At 46.7% G+C, this 18,909-nt stretch overlaps 3 protein-coding genes and 1 long non-coding RNA gene across 7 annotated transcripts in view; 2 read left to right on the forward strand and 2 right to left on the reverse strand.

Annotated features, from left to right (window-relative positions):
• Nucleotides 1-17: 17 nt before the first annotated feature.
• Nucleotides 18-5,311, forward strand: TMEM234 (transmembrane protein 234). 2 transcript variants are annotated; one of them, XM_081202519.1, is made up of 5 exons: nucleotides 18-136; nucleotides 873-1,024; nucleotides 2,300-2,366; nucleotides 3,104-3,196; nucleotides 3,407-5,311. In XM_081202519.1, exons 1-5 carry the CDS (start codon nucleotides 43-45, stop codon nucleotides 3,481-3,483), a joined length of 483 nt encoding a protein of 160 aa, XP_081058645.1. In that variant the 5' UTR covers nucleotides 18-42; the 3' UTR covers nucleotides 3,484-5,311. The 2 variants fall into 2 exon arrangements, with proteins under 2 accessions (XP_081058645.1, XP_081058646.1); XM_081202520.1 differs by having other exon boundaries at nucleotides 85-397.
• IQCC (IQ motif containing C) lies at nucleotides 4,911-8,250 on the reverse strand. 2 transcript variants are annotated; one of them, XM_081202510.1, is made up of 5 exons: nucleotides 8,095-8,250; nucleotides 7,159-7,302; nucleotides 6,657-6,981; nucleotides 6,283-6,401; nucleotides 5,619-5,873 (listed from the first exon to the last, which is right to left on the reverse strand). In XM_081202510.1, the coding sequence occupies exons 1-5, from the start codon at nucleotides 8,161-8,163 to the stop codon at nucleotides 5,835-5,837; spliced, it is 696 nt and encodes a 231-aa protein (XP_081058636.1). In that variant the 5' UTR covers nucleotides 8,164-8,250; the 3' UTR covers nucleotides 5,619-5,834. The 2 variants fall into 2 exon arrangements, with proteins under 2 accessions (XP_081058635.1, XP_081058636.1); XM_081202509.1 differs by lacking the exon at nucleotides 6,283-6,401 and having other exon boundaries at nucleotides 4,911-5,873.
• Nucleotides 8,251-8,589: 339 nt separating this feature from the next.
• On the forward strand, nucleotides 8,590-9,361 carry LOC308591672. Its single transcript, XR_014010215.1, has 2 exons — nucleotides 8,590-8,674; nucleotides 8,947-9,361. It is a non-coding gene; the product is annotated as an uncharacterized lncRNA (long non-coding RNA).
• The window catches only part of LOC308591658 (CD2-associated protein-like), a 28,034-nt gene continuing 18,440 nt past the window's right edge, over nucleotides 9,316-18,909 (reverse strand). Inside the window, exons 9-18 of one of the 2 annotated variants that reach the window (XM_081202494.1) lie at nucleotides 17,745-17,843; nucleotides 17,157-17,193; nucleotides 16,556-16,630; nucleotides 15,160-15,277; nucleotides 13,561-13,631; nucleotides 12,873-12,988; nucleotides 11,993-12,052; nucleotides 11,242-11,393; nucleotides 10,740-10,803; nucleotides 9,316-10,389 (exon numbers count right to left, since the gene is read on the reverse strand). In XM_081202494.1, the coding sequence (XP_081058620.1) occupies nucleotides 10,234-10,389; nucleotides 10,740-10,803; nucleotides 11,242-11,393; nucleotides 11,993-12,052; nucleotides 12,873-12,988; nucleotides 13,561-13,631; nucleotides 15,160-15,277; nucleotides 16,556-16,630; nucleotides 17,157-17,193; nucleotides 17,745-17,843 (948 nt within the window). In that variant the 3' untranslated portion in view covers nucleotides 9,316-10,233. Of the gene's footprint in view, nucleotides 10,390-10,739; nucleotides 10,804-11,236; nucleotides 11,394-11,992; nucleotides 12,053-12,872; nucleotides 12,989-13,560; nucleotides 13,632-15,159; nucleotides 15,278-16,555; nucleotides 16,631-17,156; nucleotides 17,194-17,744; nucleotides 17,844-18,909 lie in introns of both variants that reach the window. The other variant, XR_014010212.1, reaches the window with a different exon arrangement.

The following is an 18,909-nucleotide window of genomic DNA, read 5'->3' on the forward strand; positions in this document are numbered from 1 at the left end:
GAAGAAAGAGCGACGCCCCGTCTTCTGCCAAAGAGATTGTCAATGGCCGACTTCCGTTTTGTACCGGAAAACCAGGCTGCGCGTCTCTCTAGCCTCTTGCTCGACTGTGGTCCGGTCGTCGCCATGGTGTCGCCGGGTGAGAAAGTTATTTCCGGTGCCACAGAAATAAAGGCCGGGTGGGGGGACGGTGACCTGGGAACGAGGCCCTCTTAATCGGGAGGGAGGGGAGGGATTCCTTCTGAGTAAGGCGAAGACTTGCGATGGTCTTCGATCTATTTATTTGCAGGCCGCCGTTCTGCCCGCCAGCCGTAGCCTGCCTGCATGGCCAATCAGGATGGTCACAGGCTCGCCCTGCCTGCTTTGAAACTGATTTTGAAATCTCTTCCGTCGTCAAAGGGTTATTATTTACAAAGACTGGGAAACAAGTTTTGAGGCGGGGAGGGGGAAGTGTCTGCGACTTGTTACCAGAAAACGAGGGGTCCACACTAAGTTCAGCACCAGTTTCTCTTTTTTTTCCCCCTCCCCTGCTCTCAAGTGGAGATGGGGAACCGGCATCCCTGCAGACTCCCAATTCCCATCAGCGCCAGCCAGCGGGGTTGGTGGTCTGCAGTGATGGGAACTAGTTCAGGGACATCTGGAGGACCACAGGTTCACCACCTTTGATCTAGGGCTTCCCATCACCTCATATATTGATGCTGTAGTTTATGCTGTTAGAAGTCTTACGGTTGTGGGGGCTCTGGTACCACGTCAAAAGGTGTTGGTGCTGGGGAACTGTTAGACGCTGAACCTTGAATCATTCCCTAACTCATGCATTGAAAAATTCTTGAAAACAATTCTTAGACTGTAGGGATTAGAGTGCTGTGTTGTTGCAGGTGAAGTTGCTGCTTTGGTCTTGGTGGCAGTTCTTTGGGGAGGAACCAATCCATTTTTGAAAAGAGGAACTGAGGGTCTGGAGCGAGTGAAGAGAGAGAGCAGAACTCTACAGCTGCTGGCAGAAATTAAATTCCTTTGCCTCAATTATAAGGTATTGTTGCACACCACTCCAATCTCTAAGTAGTGTTAGATTCCCAGGGGGTCCAGGTGCTTACCCAGGGTTCGTGTTTCGTTTTGGAAATGAGGCACTGCGGAGACTCTGGTGTCTATGATGCCTGGTCTCTTTACACGTATATACAACCTAAGCCTATGATGGAGGGATTCACAGCATCAATAGCCCAAGAGGGCTTTTCCCACAGCAACAGCCTTGGACTCAAGCAGAAATAAAATGTACTTATTTATTCAAGAGATTTGTATGTTGCCTTTTATAAAATGGTATCATAAGGCAATTCAAGGTACAATTTAAGACACGGTACAATAAACTACAGTAAATGCTTGTATAGTAAAATAGATCGTGGTTCAAAAGATTACTAAAACATTGCAATCATAAAACAACAAAGTAGACAAATTTTCTAGCAACACAAAAATTTAAAACATCAGATCTTTAAATGCCTGAGAGTAAAAATGTTTTAACTTGGTACATAAGATAGTAAAGTAAACATGAAGCAAGGGAGGGTGCTTCACAGCTGAGGCACCACAGATGAAAAAGCTCACTGTTGTTACCACCTGTCAGGTTTCTGATGTGGGGGAACACTGCAGAGAACTACTGGGTGGGATGCTACTTGCTTTTGGAGGTGACATGAGAGTAGGTGGTTCTTAGGATGCCTAGATCCTAAGCCATTCATCCTCAGCCTGCAGCCCTCCAGGTGTTTTGGCCTACAACTCCCATGATCCCTAGCTAACAGGACCAGTGGTCAGGGATGATGAGAATTGTAGTCCAAAACATCTGGAGGGCCGAAGGTTGGGGATGCCTGTCCTAAGCTGTAACGGGCTTTAAAGGTTGAAACTAGCACCTTGCATTGGGCTGGTAAGGAACTGGTAGCCAGTGAAGAACTTTCAGAATTGATATACCGTACTTTGTTCCCAGTGACTCATTCCAGTTAAAATTGTATTTGCCATATTTTGAATCAGTTGCAGCTATTAACAAAAATAGCCCCAATTACAACACATTACAGTAGACCATTGTTCTTCAATCTTGGTTCCCCAGAAGTTAGACTACAACTCCCATCAGCCCTCACTATTTATGAAGTGGGCTGCAGAACTGTAGGTCAGCAACAGCTGGGGAACCATGTATGAAGAACACTGCAGTAGCCTGAAATGGGGTATTAGTAGCTAAGGTCTTTTCAGGATCTCATTGCAGCTCATTGTCATTTCAAATCCAGTAATCCTGGAGGTCTGACCATGCTGTTATTTTTCATTTTTGCAGTACGTGGTGCCATTTGTGCTCAACCAGTGTGGCTCTTTTGTCTACTATCTTACTTTAGCATCTACAGGTTGGTCCTTAATTACTGCTTATAGAGGATGTGAGTGATATTTGGGGAAGAGATGCAGACACTTCCAAGTCTTGATTACTGTTTTGTGGCCCAGTTTCAAATAGAACATACTGCGAGTGGGGTGTGTGCCATTTTTGAATGCTCCCCTGTGTAAAAACACTAACAAATCTGCAAAGAGAGCCAACTCAACAAGAAGTGAGCTTGCTTAGAACCTGCTCAATTTTTTGTTTGTTTACTGACAGAATGCTTTTCACAAGGGGAGCATTCAAAAACAACACCCCTCACCTACAGCCTGAAGTGGTATCATTCACTCTGTCACCTGCACATTCTACCACTTCATTCTGCTGCATGTGTAGACAGAGCCAGAGTCACCGTGGCTTTTCTGTGTTTATTGTGGGATTGGGGCTCCTCCCACATGCAGGTTTTTTTGCAGTGTCCACATGACATTTCTGGCACAAACACCAGCACATTTTTCACGCATATAACCTGGATTTACTTTTTTTATACTAAATCTGGTAAGTGTAAAAACCCTAAAACCTGTTGCTTTATTAAGCCCCACATCTCTGCAATCTCCTTCACTTACTCAAGGGACTGCACTATCATAGGTCAGTCTGAAAGTATCTTCCCTGCAGGCACTTTCCTGCTGGAGGATGGATTGTTCCCATCACAGAGCCATTTCATATTTGTTTGATTAGATCAAATGTTTCAATGGTAACTCTTTCCCTCTTCCATTTCAGACCTGACCTTGGCTGTACCTCTTTGTAACTCTCTGGCTCTGATGTTCACATTAGCAACAGGGAAGGTTCTTGGAGAAGACATTGGTGGTGCAAGTACGTCTCTCTTTTCCTGAGCAGATGCCAACCGTGTCTGCTCCAGCTGTGCCCTTCTTACAACTGTGCCCTTCTTCATAGAGAGCTAACAGGATTTGCATATAATCCTGTTATATGCACCTCTCTTCCATGAGCAAGTTTCATTGAAGTGGATAGCAAGAGGGAGCACTTTCAGAGCTTTTGCTTATTTTTCCAATTTTTTTTCTTTAGGGGCAGCACTGGGAATGTTACTGACAGCTTTGGGAGTTGCACTCTGCATAGCTGGGTCTGTACATGAGAAGTCATGACAACCGTATTGGAAGAAGGACAGAATTTGTGGAAGGCAACAGTTCTCCATGCTAATGCTGGCTCTGCTTGTAGGACACACACACAGCACCCAGTGGACTCCGCACAAGCTTAGAGCTGTCAAGGCCTGAAGGGAAAGCATTGTCTTCCTTAACCTCTAGCCCCACTGGTTGGCGGCGGGCCCTGGGTGGAATGACTTGGCATTGGGATGCTCCTGCCAGCCTGTCCACAGCAGAACCCTTGAGAGTTCTGGGGTGCCTTCACATTAGTGGTGCAATAAAGAGCATTTTCAACTTGGGCAGGGTTTGTTCAAAGTGCTCAAGAGAGCAATTTTCTGCAAAGGTGAACTAAAAGTGCAGAAATTGAGGAAGACAATGGAAGTGCTGAACTGTAAAGCCCCAAACAGCATCATCTGAAGGACTGCTTAGGCCTATGTGAAGTTGCCTAAGCACTGAAATTGGCTTTGGCAGTCCTGCTCTCTGGCCCATAATTAGTTAAGATCAGAAGGGCATGCAGAAAGACTAGGCTGGAGGACAATGTGTTGGGAAAGTCTGGTCTAGGCTAATGCCTAGATTTTTTTCTGTAGATTTACTCTTTGATGCTTATTTTAATTGCTTCTTAATCATAGTATAAGCCACCATAGAAAGTTGTTACCTGGACAGGTGATGTGTAAATGATTGTAAACAAATAAAAACAATACTGCATTTGAGTATGTGCAGAGTGGCTTTTCCCTGCCACTGTGCAACCACAGCTCCGTACCCACCCAAGCTACTGGAATGACAGCGCAGGCTTCTAGGCCATCTTGAGTTCCAGCACTAAATAAAAATAAATGAAATAATAATGGGCAAATAATGGGCAAAGCATAAATCTTATGTTGGCTGCATTTGCAAAGTTTCATGTGTGGACAGCTATACCCTCTTCTTTGGAAACTCCCTGGTGTTTTCAATGAACTCAAGAAAGAGTAATTAGTTGTACACATGTGAGACTTGCAACAGAGTGTTGCAGTGGTTGTTGGTTTTTTTTTTATAAATAAAGATTTTCTTGTTTTACATAAGTGTGTGCATTGCTTCTTTTTTCCGGTTGTAAAGTCTTTTCTACAGATTGGTTACATTTGATATGAGACATTAGTGTTGTATACAGTTTAAGATCAGGGAAGAGGAGGGGGGAGAGGAGGGGTGGTGGTGAGTGTTGCAGTGTTGAGTGCAAGATACTCCACCATCATTTATCCCACCCAGTTTCCCATCAACAGTACCCCTCCCCCCAAATCAGTATTCTGTGGCCACTGAACATGTCTGGTCTTCATTTTTCTATTTTTAAAAATTAGCACTCCCCACTCTCCAAGCCTTCAGAAACCCATCCCATGTGTGTAGATTGTCCTTGTATACATACTGCTAATGTAGCAAAGTACAGAAGAACAAGAAAGCAAAGATTTAAGAAGATAACTGGCTGAAGACACATGTCTCCATTTCACCTTTATTCCACTGAGTGTGGTGGTTTGCATGTGGCGACATCACTGCCTCAGTATCACTCAAGGAATAAATAGTTTGTGTAAAACGTTATCATAGAGGAGGGCTGTAAAGGGGCGATTTCTCATGTGACTACTGTGTATAGGGAGGTTTCACAAAAATGGCTCCTTATGTGAAAATGTGGCAATAAAATATTGTATGCAAACTTAAGTAGCAATAAAAGGAAGGTAAAATCAGCCCTCACTAATAAATGCTCATCATTCTTGTGTCAAAGAAATGGATCCAAAATGCTGGATGAGAAGTAGGGATTCAATGATGGAAAGAAAGTTGTATTCTTGAAGGAATATTAAACAAGGTCCTGGAGGGGGGAAAACACCCTGTACTTTAAAACCTACTTTTATATATACTATACAGTGGGAAACTGGAGAGAGGTTGCCTGGCTCACCTCTTCCAGCTGTCTCACTGAAAAGGAAAGAGACCCAGGGGCATTATCAAATTGAAAGCAAAAATGGTTATAGTCTGAACAAGAATTGAGAAAAATGATTATGTTAAGACAGGACTTGCCAGCCTGACTCGCACTGGAACAATGTCTTCCGACCCCCATAAAGCCCCTCAGCCCCCTTCCACAATGAACCCTGCTCTAAGAGACACACCCACAACAGGCAAAGCTGTGACATGAAAAATCAGAAGAGAATCTTCACTTGCTTTCACAAGCATGAAAGCTGGGACCGTGCAAAGTAGCCAGCTCCAGGGAACCACAAGCCCTTCCCTGAAGTTATGGTGGGAGCTGCTCTCCCAATGCTTTCTTCCCCCTAATAGCTGGTAAGAACAGCTACATCTGTTTCTGTGTGACTGGGAACATAGGCTGGAGACCTCCAAGTCGGCAGTCACTCTGGGCTCCCCAACTTCTGTTTCAGGATCAAATACTATGAAGAAGGGAGAGAGGGAGAAAACAGAGCGAGAAAAGGGAGAAATAAGGAAATGAGTTGTGGATGAAGTCTTGTCCTTTGTACAGCACCTAGTGCACTGTTGGTTCTGAAATGAATATTAAACACTAATAAGCACCAGCATACCTTTAGACTCCAATGGATACTGCCTCTGACAATTTTAGCTATTTGTGGCTGAGCACCCACCCACTGAATTTAAAAGAAGCAAAAGCTGAAGAATCATCCCAGACCCACCAGCTCTTTTCTCAATGGTGGGAGGGTGCTGTAGGCATCATCTTGCAAAGGTGTGAACAAGAAGTCACAGCTCCACACCGCAGCACCTGCTCTCCTAGCATCTCCTCCCCATGCACAGAAGGCACCCCATGGCTCCTTGAGAACCAGCTCTTACGTTCTTACGGCTGGCAATCGCTTGTTGCAGCCACAGCAGCTCCATGGCCAGGTGCTTTCGGTAGCGCTGGAGGTCAGGCACAGCTTGGGGCATCTCTGGTACTTTTTGGAAATGAAGCTCTGCACAACAAAAGGTCAAGAAACTACTCTTAGTCTGCCTCCCCCTTGCCATTCCCCTCCTGTTGGCTCCTCTTCCCTGTCCCCCCGCCCACTACCAGGTAAGTTTATTGGGGCAGGGACCTGCCTTTTTAGCATAAGCAAAAAGCACTATGTTGGGTGATGATGCTGAAGAACAGAGAAAAACAGTAACTACTGCAAAGCAAAGGAAGACAGTGGGTGGGAGCTTGGAGTCTCAAATTGTTCCACATGCCTTACCTTGGCTCAGCCTTGGAGACTCCATGTCAAGGATCATGCTGCTCCATTCGGACGACATGCTGTTGTGGTGCTGGCCTTCCTCACTGTCTCCTGGCAGGCTGCAGGCATTCCCAGGGGGCCTGCCCACAAGACACTCCTCCTCAGCTTCAGTTACTACCACCACCTCACCTGGAAGGCTGCTAGGAAGCTGCATCTTGCAATCAGGGTCTTTTTCAGAGATTAGCTCTTGACAACAAAGCTCTGTCTCCTTTTCATGCAACTTGTTCTTGTTGGCTCCTGGCTCTTGGACACTTAATTCCCTGACTTTTATTGGTTTCTGGACAGACTATAAGACAGAGGAAGAAGAGCACCATTTTCAGTACAAGGCTGCAACAGTAAGCAGCACCCTCACATTTACTGAAGTCAGTTCTCATTTTCCTCTTCTCTTTCCTTCTGGTGCAATTAAAAGCTAGTCAAAGCACTGCCAGCTTCTACCAAGAGCAGAAAGAAACAGCAACTGTACCTTTGGAAGAAACACTGGCACTGGCATGGAATGCCTGTTCCACTTCAGCCAATCCAGATCCCCTTCAATCTCCTTGACGATGCTCTCATATTCTCCCTTTAAGCTTTGAAATCTCTTCCTGACCAGGTAACCCCTGACATGAGCCTAGGAAGTAAATGAATCATAAAAAAATAACAATCACAAATTAGGAAGAAATTAGAGGCCATGAGCCCAAGCCTGGATATAACACAGGCCAGTTTTCTAGGGCTGCCATGACTCCCCCCCCCCCACTTCCTGGTCTTGTGCCTTTAAAAAGCAACCCAACAAGCAGGAATTATACAGTGATGCTTTTTCTATCTCCATCTTTGCCAGGCTGCTGTGGAAGATGCAGGAGAAAGGCCAGTTAGGAAGTTGGCAGCCCTAGTATACTGTGCTCCTGACCCCAATCCCAAGAGAAGAGATGCTGGAGGCAGGAAAGGAAAGAAAGAGGAGCAAAAGGCATATGTATGTGTGCATATTTATATATTACATGCTACCACCACCACTTTTGGGAACTTTTCCCTGTGGGCATTCTTTAACAGAAGCCACCATTTCCATTTAAAAACAGCAGCAGCAGCAAAAAATGTTTTAAGCAGAGCAGTTTATTTGCTGCAAGGGAATCACTGAGGAAAGGGGTGGGATGGGTGAAATGATTTACGCAAAACAGGCCATGTTGGGAAGGGAGAGTATCTGCTTTGCATGCAGAAGCCCCCAGTTTTGCATGCAGAAGCTCCTCTCGCCTGCTTTGCACCCACACCAAGCCTCCCGCCCTCCCAGGGCTGCTGCTCCTTTTCAGGGTCCTCAGGGGGATGAGGCCGCGATAGGAAGCCAAACCATGAGGACGAGCAGCCCCAGGTCTGCCTTCAGTGACAGGTCCACCATGCCAACCGGTGCCACCCACCATCCTGGTTCCGGTACCTGCAGCGTCACCAGCACCTTCCTCCTCCTCAGCACTAGCTCCTGCTGCTCTCCCTCGCTCTCCGTCATCTTCTTCGGCTTTGGCTGCCCAGGCAACCGCGCTTCCCGATGACGTCTCCGACGCGCGACAAGCGAAACCACATGTTCTAATTTTTGCAGTTCCCACGAGCAGTCGCGAGGTGGCGCTGCCTAGGCGCGCTCTTTGTTCTTTAGGCTGTCCACGTTGCAAAGGGGATGTGTTTCTCTCCGATTCCTTAGAGCTGGGCTTCAGCCGGTTTGCCGCTTACTCTCACCTGGCCTCCCCAACACTGGCCCAATCTTCTGGGTCCTGTAACTGACTGCTGTTCTCCAGGTGCACCAAAGATGTCTTGTCCACCCGTTCCCTCCCCTCCCCCCGCGGAAACCCTCTCTTTAGCGCTGAATCAGCAAACATCACTTGGGTCCCGCCCCCGCCCCCCCCCCATTGCTCCCTTTGCTCCAATTCAGCGCTAAAGAGCAGGTTTTCTTGCGGAAAGCACCGGGACAAGTGGAAAGTCGCTTGGGTTTGCGCTTTCTAGCCATGGAACAAGCCCCGAGGATGGTAAACACCCAGGAGCCAGTAATAGGCCTGCTACTCCTCCTCTCTTGCTCACTTGACTTTTCCTTCTTTCAAAGCTTTCATGCAATTAAAAAGCAAGGTTAGCTATTAACTCTAGAATACTTTATAAGCTTCATGTCTTTTATGATCAGGCTTCCTATCACTTGGCCTTGGTGCCCCCGCTATAGGCCTAGTCGCTCTGTTCATTCTTCTGATTCTGTGCTTATTCATCCCATGGTTTCTTACACTTTATTGTTGCCCTTTTTCTCTTCCAGATGCTTAGAATTCTATTCTGGAACACTCGCAGGCTGCCCCTCACACTGTATGATTAAATCTCTGTTACATAAGAACATAAGATGAGCCTGCTGGATCTTTATGCCCCATCTAGTCCAGCATCCTCTTCTCAGTGACCAACCAGGTGCCTGGGGAAAACCAGCAAACAGGATTTGAGCACTGTTGCCTCCTGTGGCTTCCAGGAGCTGGTATTCAGAAGTATTGCTACCTCTGGCTGTGGAGGTAGAGCATAGCCATCATGGCTTGTAGCCATATTCACAGAGGAGAGGGTTTTTTGCAGGAGATTCATCACCCAGATCCAAACATCTATACATACTCCCCCCCCCCACACCCACGGGAAAACCAACCAATTGCATAGAAAAATATTTTTATTTTAAATTAAATGTTAAAAAGTTATGCATAAAGAGTTTTGAGTATTTTCATCTACTGTATAAGGAACTGTCCATGAGAGAGTCAGATTTCTTCAGACATGCTTCTCTGCCTGTCCTGGGGCAATTGAAAAAGAGACTGGGCAGTGTACCTACTGCTCCCCACTGGGACATATTAAGAAGAGGACAACCTGGGCAGAGGCTGATGTAGTCCATGGCAGCAGGAAGGCACTAGGGTTGGAGAAAGTTGGTGCAGCCTATGGCAAGCTATATGACTGCTTCTGAAGGGAGACTGAAAATGTTTGCCCACATTGCAAAGAAAACCAACTGCTTCCAAAACAGTTTAGCTCCATCCAATGAAAGCCGTCACTTGATCTGTAAGAACTCTTGGGTGGCTGAAGCATTTTAGCCCATTGACTGGAGAAGCTATGACAGCCAAGCCAAATTTCATGTGCCACAAGCCAGCCCAGTTAGCCGTGGCCTGGCTTCAGAGGGTAAAAAATGAACTGAATCCATAGTTGATGTTTGTGGGCCAATATGGAGGGGGATGCAGGAGGGTATGGGGGCAGGAAAGAAAGGTGTGCTGATCACCTTTGGTTTCACTTGACAAACACCCACTGCACCATTGCCATAGTAACTGCTGCTGGACCATCCCAGTGAGCAAGGTGTCCTCAGCCACAGAGCAGCCGCCTGAAGCAGGCAGGAGGAAAGTACAAATGGGTGGCGCCAGGCACTGCTAGTCACACATCAATATGGTTCTCTGGATGTGGCTGAGATGGGGAAGGCCACAGGCTGTGGAGCAGAGGGGTATCCTTCCCCCCCCCCCCATAAAAAGGTACAGATTCAGCTAAGAGTTCAATAGTGATAAGCCAAGAGAGAAGCTGCAGCAGTGCAGCTCATTCAGTCCTTGGTAGAGATTGCGGAGGGAGTGTTGGGAGTATGTGAGGATGGGATGCCAGGGCCTGCCAGCTCTATGGCTCCACTTCCAGGTGCGTGGCGCTTACTGTCCAGTGACCCAGGTACAGGCACCGTCTGCTTCAGCCACTCAATTTCTGCCTGCAAAGGAAGGAACAAACAAAAGTGAGCCATGCACAGCTCCCAAAATCCAAGCACAGAAACAGCAAGACATTGTGGAGCCTGTGGCAGCGGAGCAAAATGGCTGTTCTTCCCCCAGTCACGGCTGGTCAAGTTTATTTTGACACCCAAGGCAGAAATCCCCACAATTATCTCTTCCTGGATGTAACCCCCCCCCCAATAAATTAAAAAACAGTTTTCAGCCTTTCATGACCTCCAAAATCTGCGGCCTGAGGCAGCTGCCCCATTGTAACTATGGCAAGGTCAGCCCTGCTTGGCTTTGGCTATGTATCCCAACAGCAATTCTTTCTCCCTCCAAAGCCATTTCCTACCTGTAAGGCAGCCCGCTTGGTCTGCTCGCGTCCCATCTCCACCTTCAGATCCTCCATGTCTTTCCTGCAAGAGGAAGGAGAGATGTGAATTGGGGGGGGAGACAGAGGACCAGCTCTCCTCCACCCCATTGTTGTGGGGAATCCTCAAGAAATGTACAAACACACACTAACAAGTTAGTTACAGCCAGCCTTCCCCAGCCTGGTGTTGTGAAGCTCCCATCAGCCCCAGCCGGCACAGCTGCATGATGCTAAGGTTGGTGGGAGTACAGTTGTGCAGCCTGGGGCTGATAGGAGTTGGAGATCAAGACAGCTGAAAAGCACCTGGAAGGCTTCTTTCAGGAAGGCCCTGAGCAGATCAACAATGACACCACCAAGCCGAATGCATGACTTGTGACATTGCTTTGCGCTTGTCCACTGTTGTGGGCAGGAGAGGTTTCTCCAGAGCTTCTGGAATCTCTGCCTGGAAGAGAAGAGGAACCTGCCCACCGCTGGCCCACCTCACCGATGCTGTGCACGCATCAGGTCCATCATGGTCCTCAGAGACCGGAGCTCTGCCTTGAGATCATCCAGAGATGCTGACTGTTCCTCTGTTTGTGATGCCTCACAGGTTAGAGCTGTAGGCTCTTCTCTGGTGTAACTGGACTGCTCCTTCAGCTGCCAGGGGAGAGACAGATACAGGACAGAGAGGGTTGGAAGGGACTGATGCTTCAATTCCTCCATGGGCCAAGGCTCCCAACCCCCATAGTAAAACAAAGGCAGGCAATGGAGGGCTGAAGCCCACCAATCAGAGAATCTTAGAATTGTAGAATTGGAAGGGACCCCAAGGGTCAGCCAGTCCAACCCCCTGCAACGCAGGAATCTCAGCTAAAGAATCCCCAACAGATGGCCATCCGACCTCTGTTTAAAAACCTCCAAGGAAGGAGAGTCCACCACCTTCTGAGGGAGTCTGTTCCACCGTTGAACAGCTCTTACTCTAAAAAAGTTCTTCCTAATGTTTCATCATAATTTTCTTTCTTATAATTTGAATCCATTGGTTTGGGTCCTCCCCTCTGGAGCAGCAGAAAACAAGCTTGCTCCATCCTCCATTTGACAGCCCTTCAGATACTTGAAGATGGCAGTCATGTCACCTTTCGGTCTTCTCTTCTCTGGGCTAAGATCCTGAAAATGGTACCCAGAAAGGAGGAGGAAACCATGGACCGCATGACTGTTCAAACCAGTTTAAGCCTATTGTGTTGCTACCTCACACAACTCACCAGTTCAGGGCCTTTAGCTTTCTCTGTGGAGCTTGAGGGCTGGGTTGATCCCATCTCGTCCTGCAACAGCCAATAAGAGAGAGAGAGATTTGGTGACAGCCATCATCAAGACTAGCCGTGTTTTAATTTGTATTTAAATATGCATGTTTTAATTTATATTTCACAAAATTTATACACCACTCAGTTGTGAAAAACCTCAAAGTGGTTTATGAGCAGAATAAAATAATTAAATTATCAGTTAAAACAATTAGAAGCAACTATGTAGAACATTAAAAAAGCAATAAACTAAAAACAGATTGCAACACACACCAACATCCTGCACATCTGGATAGGGCTTCCTAAACAAAAAATGTTTTTAGCAGTTGCCGAAAAGAGTGCAGCGAAGGGACCTGTCTGATATCAATAGGCAAGGGGTTCTAAAGTGCAGGTGCAGCCACACTAAAAGTTTGATTTTTTACAAATGCAGAGCAGGCATCACATGGCACCTGTGACAGTACCAGTTCTGCAGATGGAAACAGGTGTATATGGGGTAAGGCAATCTCACAGGTAAACGTGTCCCAAGCTGTTCAGGGCATTATATACCAATAACAACACCTAGAACATGGCCCGGTAGCAAATCAGTGACCAGTGCAGATCTCTGAGCACAGGTGCTGTATGTGGATGAGGTCTCACTCCTGACAGCAATCATGCTGCAGCATTCTGCACTAACTGCAGCTTCCGGATCGAGCACGAGGGAAGCTGCACATAGAGCACATGCTTTGCTTCCTCTACTCTGAAGCCGCTGTTTAAAAAGGCACAAGATCCCATCCCTTTAACAGCTCTCTTCCTCCTTCCTTGAGAACAGTTGGCTGGGGGTGGGCAGGGAGTGGCAACAACTCACCAGTGAGCTGGTCATCAGCTGGCTGGGTGGCCTCTTCCCTGGTACTTTAGGGCGGCTGGCTGTTGGGTGGCTCAGTTTGGCACTGGGAACAAGGACGGCATCAAAAGTGTTGATCTCTGGAATGGAGAAAAGTGGTGCTATTGGGGAGCAAGCACAGCTACCCCAGAACCTCAGCCAGGGAGTGCAATACTGGCCAGAGGGAGATCCGTCATTCCCAAAGCAAGCCCGGGAAGAGACGGCATGGACTGGAGTTTGCAATGCCCTGCCAGACCCCAAGCTGCTTCTCCATGACTCTGGAGAAGGAGAGGAAAACAAGAGCTCCAGGGAATGGTTTAATCATATACCAGCAAACTGAGGTTGTGCAATTAAGCTGGATTTGGGCTCTTTTGCAACACCCTCCCTCCTGTGCGCTCACTGCCCTGCCCATCACATGGATTTTTTTGTTGGGGCGGAATAGTAAGAAAAATGATGGGGAGACACCCTAAGAAGTGTGGGATATGGGCAACATGGGGCGGTCATATCACCACTGCACAAATTGATCAGAACGGATGCTCGGTTCACAGTGAGGTTGCGCATCCTCAGTGATTTTTTTTTTGTCAAGATAAAGGCTCAAAACAGAAGTCATTAGCCCCTACAAAAGGGGAGGACACTGGACAGTGGGAGAAGGAATTAAAGGGCCGGCACCTACCTGCTATTTTCTCCTTGCATTTTCCTTTTCCCACAGGGGTTGCTGTGCTGGGAACTGGAATGCCTAAGGATCTGGATCATCATCATGTGCAGAGAGAGAGACAGACAGAGAGAAATCATGGGAGGAGTGTTTCCAGCTACCCACACCCTTGGCCTTTGGAAACCCCAGAAGGACTGTGAGCCACATTATGGGATTGGTGTTTCTAGGACCAAGGTGAAACTATAAAAGCTCTGTGGATATTTTTGCTATTGGATTCTGGATGTTGTTTATGTAGTCTTGTTATATTTATAGTGCTGAAATGCTGTTATTTTCTACTGTGCTGTTTTACTATGTTATTATGAAATTGGTTTTCAGCTGTTTAATCTTGTAATGCATTCCTATTTTCTTTGTTGTAAGCCACTTTGAGTATAACTTTTGTGTGTGGAAAAGCGGCATATAAATAAAAATGAATGAATGAATGAAGAGTTGCTGACTACTAAAGCCACAGAAACAAAGCAGGTACACCCAGCAAATTCACCTCAACCCAAGCCAGCTAACTGCGTCTAATTGGTTAAAAGAAAGTGGAGGTGGATCAGGGGGGGGGGTGAAGGGATGAATCCAGGTAACACATGAATTTATCACTTCCCTCCAACTATCACAAAATCTGTATCAGAATCCATAAGACACAGAGCTGTCTTACACCAGCCTTTGCCAACTTGGTCCTGACTGAGGCCAATGGGAGTTGCAGTTGTAGCACAAAGCATCTGGAAAACACTAGGCTGAGGATAGCTGTGTAGTGGAAATTATAGTATATGATTTGATAGGCAGCCTACATGCAAAGAGATGTAAAAACTGTGAAAGGATATTGTTGGGAGAAATTGCTTATTCAGGCTGTATTAAGAATGTGTCAAGAGTGTTCGGCCTTGAGCTAGTCTGATAGAGAGTAGTAGGCACCCTATTCTTCAGCTCTGATAATGCAGGCATGCCTCTCCTCTGAGATTGCGACTTAATTTCTACACATATACAGAGTCAATGCTTCTATATACGCTTGTGGACTCCACTTTTGTGAGTTCCCTGGCAGCTGTTATTGCTTTGACCAATCAAAGTTGCCTCAACATTACAATGTTGTATTTAGTGAAGAAATCTACCACAGTGGCCCGATCCATCTGACTGGCAGCACTCTCCAGGTCTGGGGCAGAGTGAGGCCTTTCCCTCAAGCACTACCTGATCCTTTTGGCTAGATACTGCAGCCGGGGCCTCCTTCTACATGCAAAGCACCTGCTGTGCCAGAAAGCAAATAGCTAAGGATTTAAAAATTGCTCCCAGTCTTCCCTCCTACCAGCATTGTGAACCCCACTTAGGAGGGCATATCCCCCAAAGATCTAGGCCTGGCAGGGGACCAGAAGACATGCCAATGCTTGAGGTTGCCTGTAAACTCCACACTCTGCTAAACCAGATGTCTTTCTTTCCAGCCTCAGGTGGCAAATTCTACCTGCCTCTTACTTGCTTTTCTGGTTATGGGTCCATGTCCAATGACTCAAAATGAGATCATATCAAGTGCTGGCCGATCCCAGGAAAGAGGATGTGCACACACTCTTTCCAAGACTCATCATGTCTTACTTGTGGGGAAGGTTGGGGGCTGGTTTGGTCTTAGCCGGCACAGGAGGAGGGGGAGCTGCCTTCTTGACCGGAAGAGGAGTCAGCCTAGGGCTTTCCATTTTCTTTTGTTCCTTTGAGTCTGCAAGACATGAATGAATGACTTAGGACACACAGTTATTGCAATATATCTCCTAAGGAAGCATTTCATTAATCTTTTGCTCATTATATTCTCAGCAGAACCATGCAAAGAAGGCCATGATGATTTTATTATTAATTTTAAAATTATTATTTCTGTTTGTATCCTGCTCTTTCTCCCAAAGGAGCCCAGGATCTCCCTGGGTGCGGGGAGAGATCAGTACAGCATCATGCCTGAGCCCAAGTCTTGCTTCAGCATCCTGCCGGCAAAAAAGAAGGCATGGAAAGGGCCTGTTCTAAAAGCAGAACAGGGAAGATGGAGTGCTGCATCCAATTCTAGCTTAAATGTCAATAATCTACATCTGATACCTTTCCCCTCAGCAGCATGAATATTTATACAGAGGGAAGGAAGACCCTTGACCTGTAGGCAGAATATGGTCCACAGCCAATATTCCCACCTATCAGCTGTCCAGCAGAGAGCAGGTGAAAAGGGAAAAGGCTCTTGACATTTTGCAAAGTAAGCAATTGCAGCTCTTTCTGCTGCAAGATTGCCAAAGCAGAGGGGTAAATGCCTAGCAGAGAGGCAGATCTGTGTTCCTTCCAAAGAGGCAAGAGACTGTCCATGCATTTTGCAATTGCACACATGCTATTTGGCGGGGTGGGGGGTGGGGTTTGAATTGCACTTTGAAGTTGGAGGCTCTGAATAGCAGTAAGGATGTGAGGCAGCACTTGCAGTTCAGCTGTGCATTCAAGTTTGAATGGTTCCACAGGGATTACCCTGCTCTGTTCTTTACAGTGGTACCTCGGGTTACATACGCTTCAGGTCACATACGCTTCAGGTTACAGACTCTGCTAACCCAGAAATAATACCTCGGGTTAAAAACTTTGCTTCAGGATAAGAACAGAAATCATGCTCCGGCGGTGCGGCAGCAGGGAGGCCCCATTAGCTAAAGTGGTGCTTCAGGTTAAGAACAGTTTCAGGTTAAGAACGGACCTCCAGAACGAATTAAGTACTTAACCACTGTATCTTTAAACCAGACTTGGGCCAGACAACCCTGCGAAATGGGGGACTACCCTCCGAAAGGGAACTCTTCTGCTCCACTTTGCAAGAAACATGATTGTTCTGCTCAGAACACAAGCAAGCACCAAACCACAACAGGAAGAGGAAGATATGCACACCTCTGCTTTGTCTCGGCTGTTGCTGTGCAAAGCCAGGGCTGCACATGCTCCGCACAGGCACCCTGGCCCTCTGCAAAAGGTCAGCCAGCAGCTGCCTCCTCACCTTTGTGGTCTCCAGGATGTTTCGTCTCCACCTTGCTACCTTGGAGGACCTTCTTCCCTGGCTTGGGAGCTTTTTCTATTTTTCAAAAAAAAAAAAGGAAAGTACTGCAAGATAGGTGATATGAGAAGTGAGGAGGAAAAGAAGAACAAGGCCAGGGGAACCTGTGTCCCTCCAGATGAGCTGCCAACTCCCAGCCAGCCAGCCTGGCCAAAGTTCAGGGGTGATGATAGGAGTTGAGGCCAACAACATCTGGAGGGCACAAGATCCCCAACCTGGCATCAGGGAGGATGGGGAAAGAAGAAGGGACGGCTTCCTGGGTCCTCTACACATTGACTGGCAGCAGCACCTCTCTCCAGGTGGTCAGGCAAGGGGCATTTCCAGCCCTCCCTGGAGATGCGACCATTGAACTTGGGACCTTCTCTACATTGTGCTCTGCCACAGAGCTATGATCCTCTCCCCAACTGACTCCCCCTCGGCCCCTGCTTGCACCCGGACATTAAAATAAATAAATAAAGAGAGCCAGAGATCCAATGGGTAGTGACGGCAACCCCCTTGAGCTACAAAATCCCCTGCCTGAGCCAAGTGGGAGCTTGTGACTTACCGGAGTCCTTCCTCCGCTCTGGTACCTTGGCTTTTATCTGTAGAAGAGAGAAAAGAGCAGCTTGACGGGGAAGGAAGGCGCTGGTGATGAGTCACCCAAAAAGAAAGAGCAGCCTCAGCACCTCAAGGCAGGCCAGGCTTGGGTTTCACTCCTGCACAAGTTCAGAGGCAGGAGAAGTCAAGGAGATCAGAGGCTCAGAGGAGGGAGAACAAGACAAGGGAACCTGCAGGATGGGAGTGAACCTTACAGTGCCCAGGCGGATGCTGAGCAAAGGCACACGGCAGCCTGCAGATTCTGCCAGCAACTGCATGTGGCAGCTTAGGCTGGTTGTCAGGACAGCCTTCCCCAACCTGGTGCCCGCCTATGCCAGCTGTGGCTGATGGGAGCTGTAGTCCAAATTGTCTGGAGGGCACCAGGGTAGGGAGAAGCTGGCTGGATGAGGAGGCTCTTGCAGTCCTCCCTTGTGGCCCTTCAGCCATTCCAAGCCTGTGAAAGTGCTTCAGTGTTGTGTGGAGCAGTCAGCATCTCCCCTCCGCCCTGCCGATTCCTCCTGATGCAAGGGAGGTCAGGGGCCACCCAGTTCCTTACCTCAGGCTCCACCTGGGCCAGAGGCATGACAAAGTTGTCCGGGAAAAGCCCCTTCCGGCCACGGCACTCGCCTTCCCACCAGCCCATATCCGCCGTCTCCTGCAACAAGGAAGAGGAAAGGAAGGATATGCACACAGAATTATTTTCCAACAATGAATTTAATCAAGAATCATTCAGTTCAGCTGCACCAATGATAGTTGTAATCTGTCCTTAGCCTACTGTTGTTTTCACCTTTTGAAAATCTTGAATCATTATTAATTCTTCTAATTGATAATACTTCTTTTTTTAAAAAAAAATTATTTGTGTTTCTGATACAATTCCATATCAAGTAAGTGAACTGAAATAATGCAAAGGACACAAAAAAGAAAACTGTGAAATAGAAAAGAAATAACTATTTTAGGATATTGAAAAATAAACAGAAAACTATAATGCATTCCTCCATTGACCTCCTCTCTTCTCCTTCCATGGTCCTCTTTTTCTCGTGTTTTCTTGGTTCACTCCGTCTATCACAACTACTTATATACACATTAGTTTTTTCTTACACTGCTGAAAATCTTACTATCCTGCTAGGTTAATTGTTTGTTTGCAATACTTTTTCATATATTCAATAAAGGATATCCAGTCCTCCTTATATTTTTCATCATTTTGATTTCTTATTCTAGGGGTCATCCTTGCTAACTCCAAGTATTCTAACACTTTAATATGCCATTTTTCTTTTGTTGGTATCTTATCTTAACTCCATTTTTGTGCTAGTAATACATGTGCAGCTGTTGTCGCATAGAGGAACAAGTTTTTCTCTTTTTTAGTCACTTCTGTTGTTATTAACCCCAGCAACAATGCTTCTGGGTTTTCAGAGAAGGTTTTTTTAGTTCATTATAGATCATTTCCCAGTAGTTTTTAATTATATTACACTTCTACCACATGTGGTAAAAGGATCCCTCTGCTGTCTTACAGTTCCAGCAATTGCCCTTTGTTGATTTTGACATTTTTGCTAGTCTACATTTGGTGTCAGATGCCACCTATGCAGCATCTTCATAGAACTTTCTCTTAGTGTGTAGCATGCTGTAAACTTTATATTTACTTTCCATAACTGCTCCCATAGTGCAAAATTGATATTGTGTCCCACGTCTAATTGATAATCCTATTGTTTCATCTTCCTTGTAAA

Source organism: Podarcis bocagei, assembly GCF_964188305.1.
Source record: "Podarcis bocagei genome assembly, chromosome: 7".
NCBI classification, from domain to species: Eukaryota; Metazoa; Chordata; class Lepidosauria; order Squamata; family Lacertidae; genus Podarcis; species Podarcis bocagei.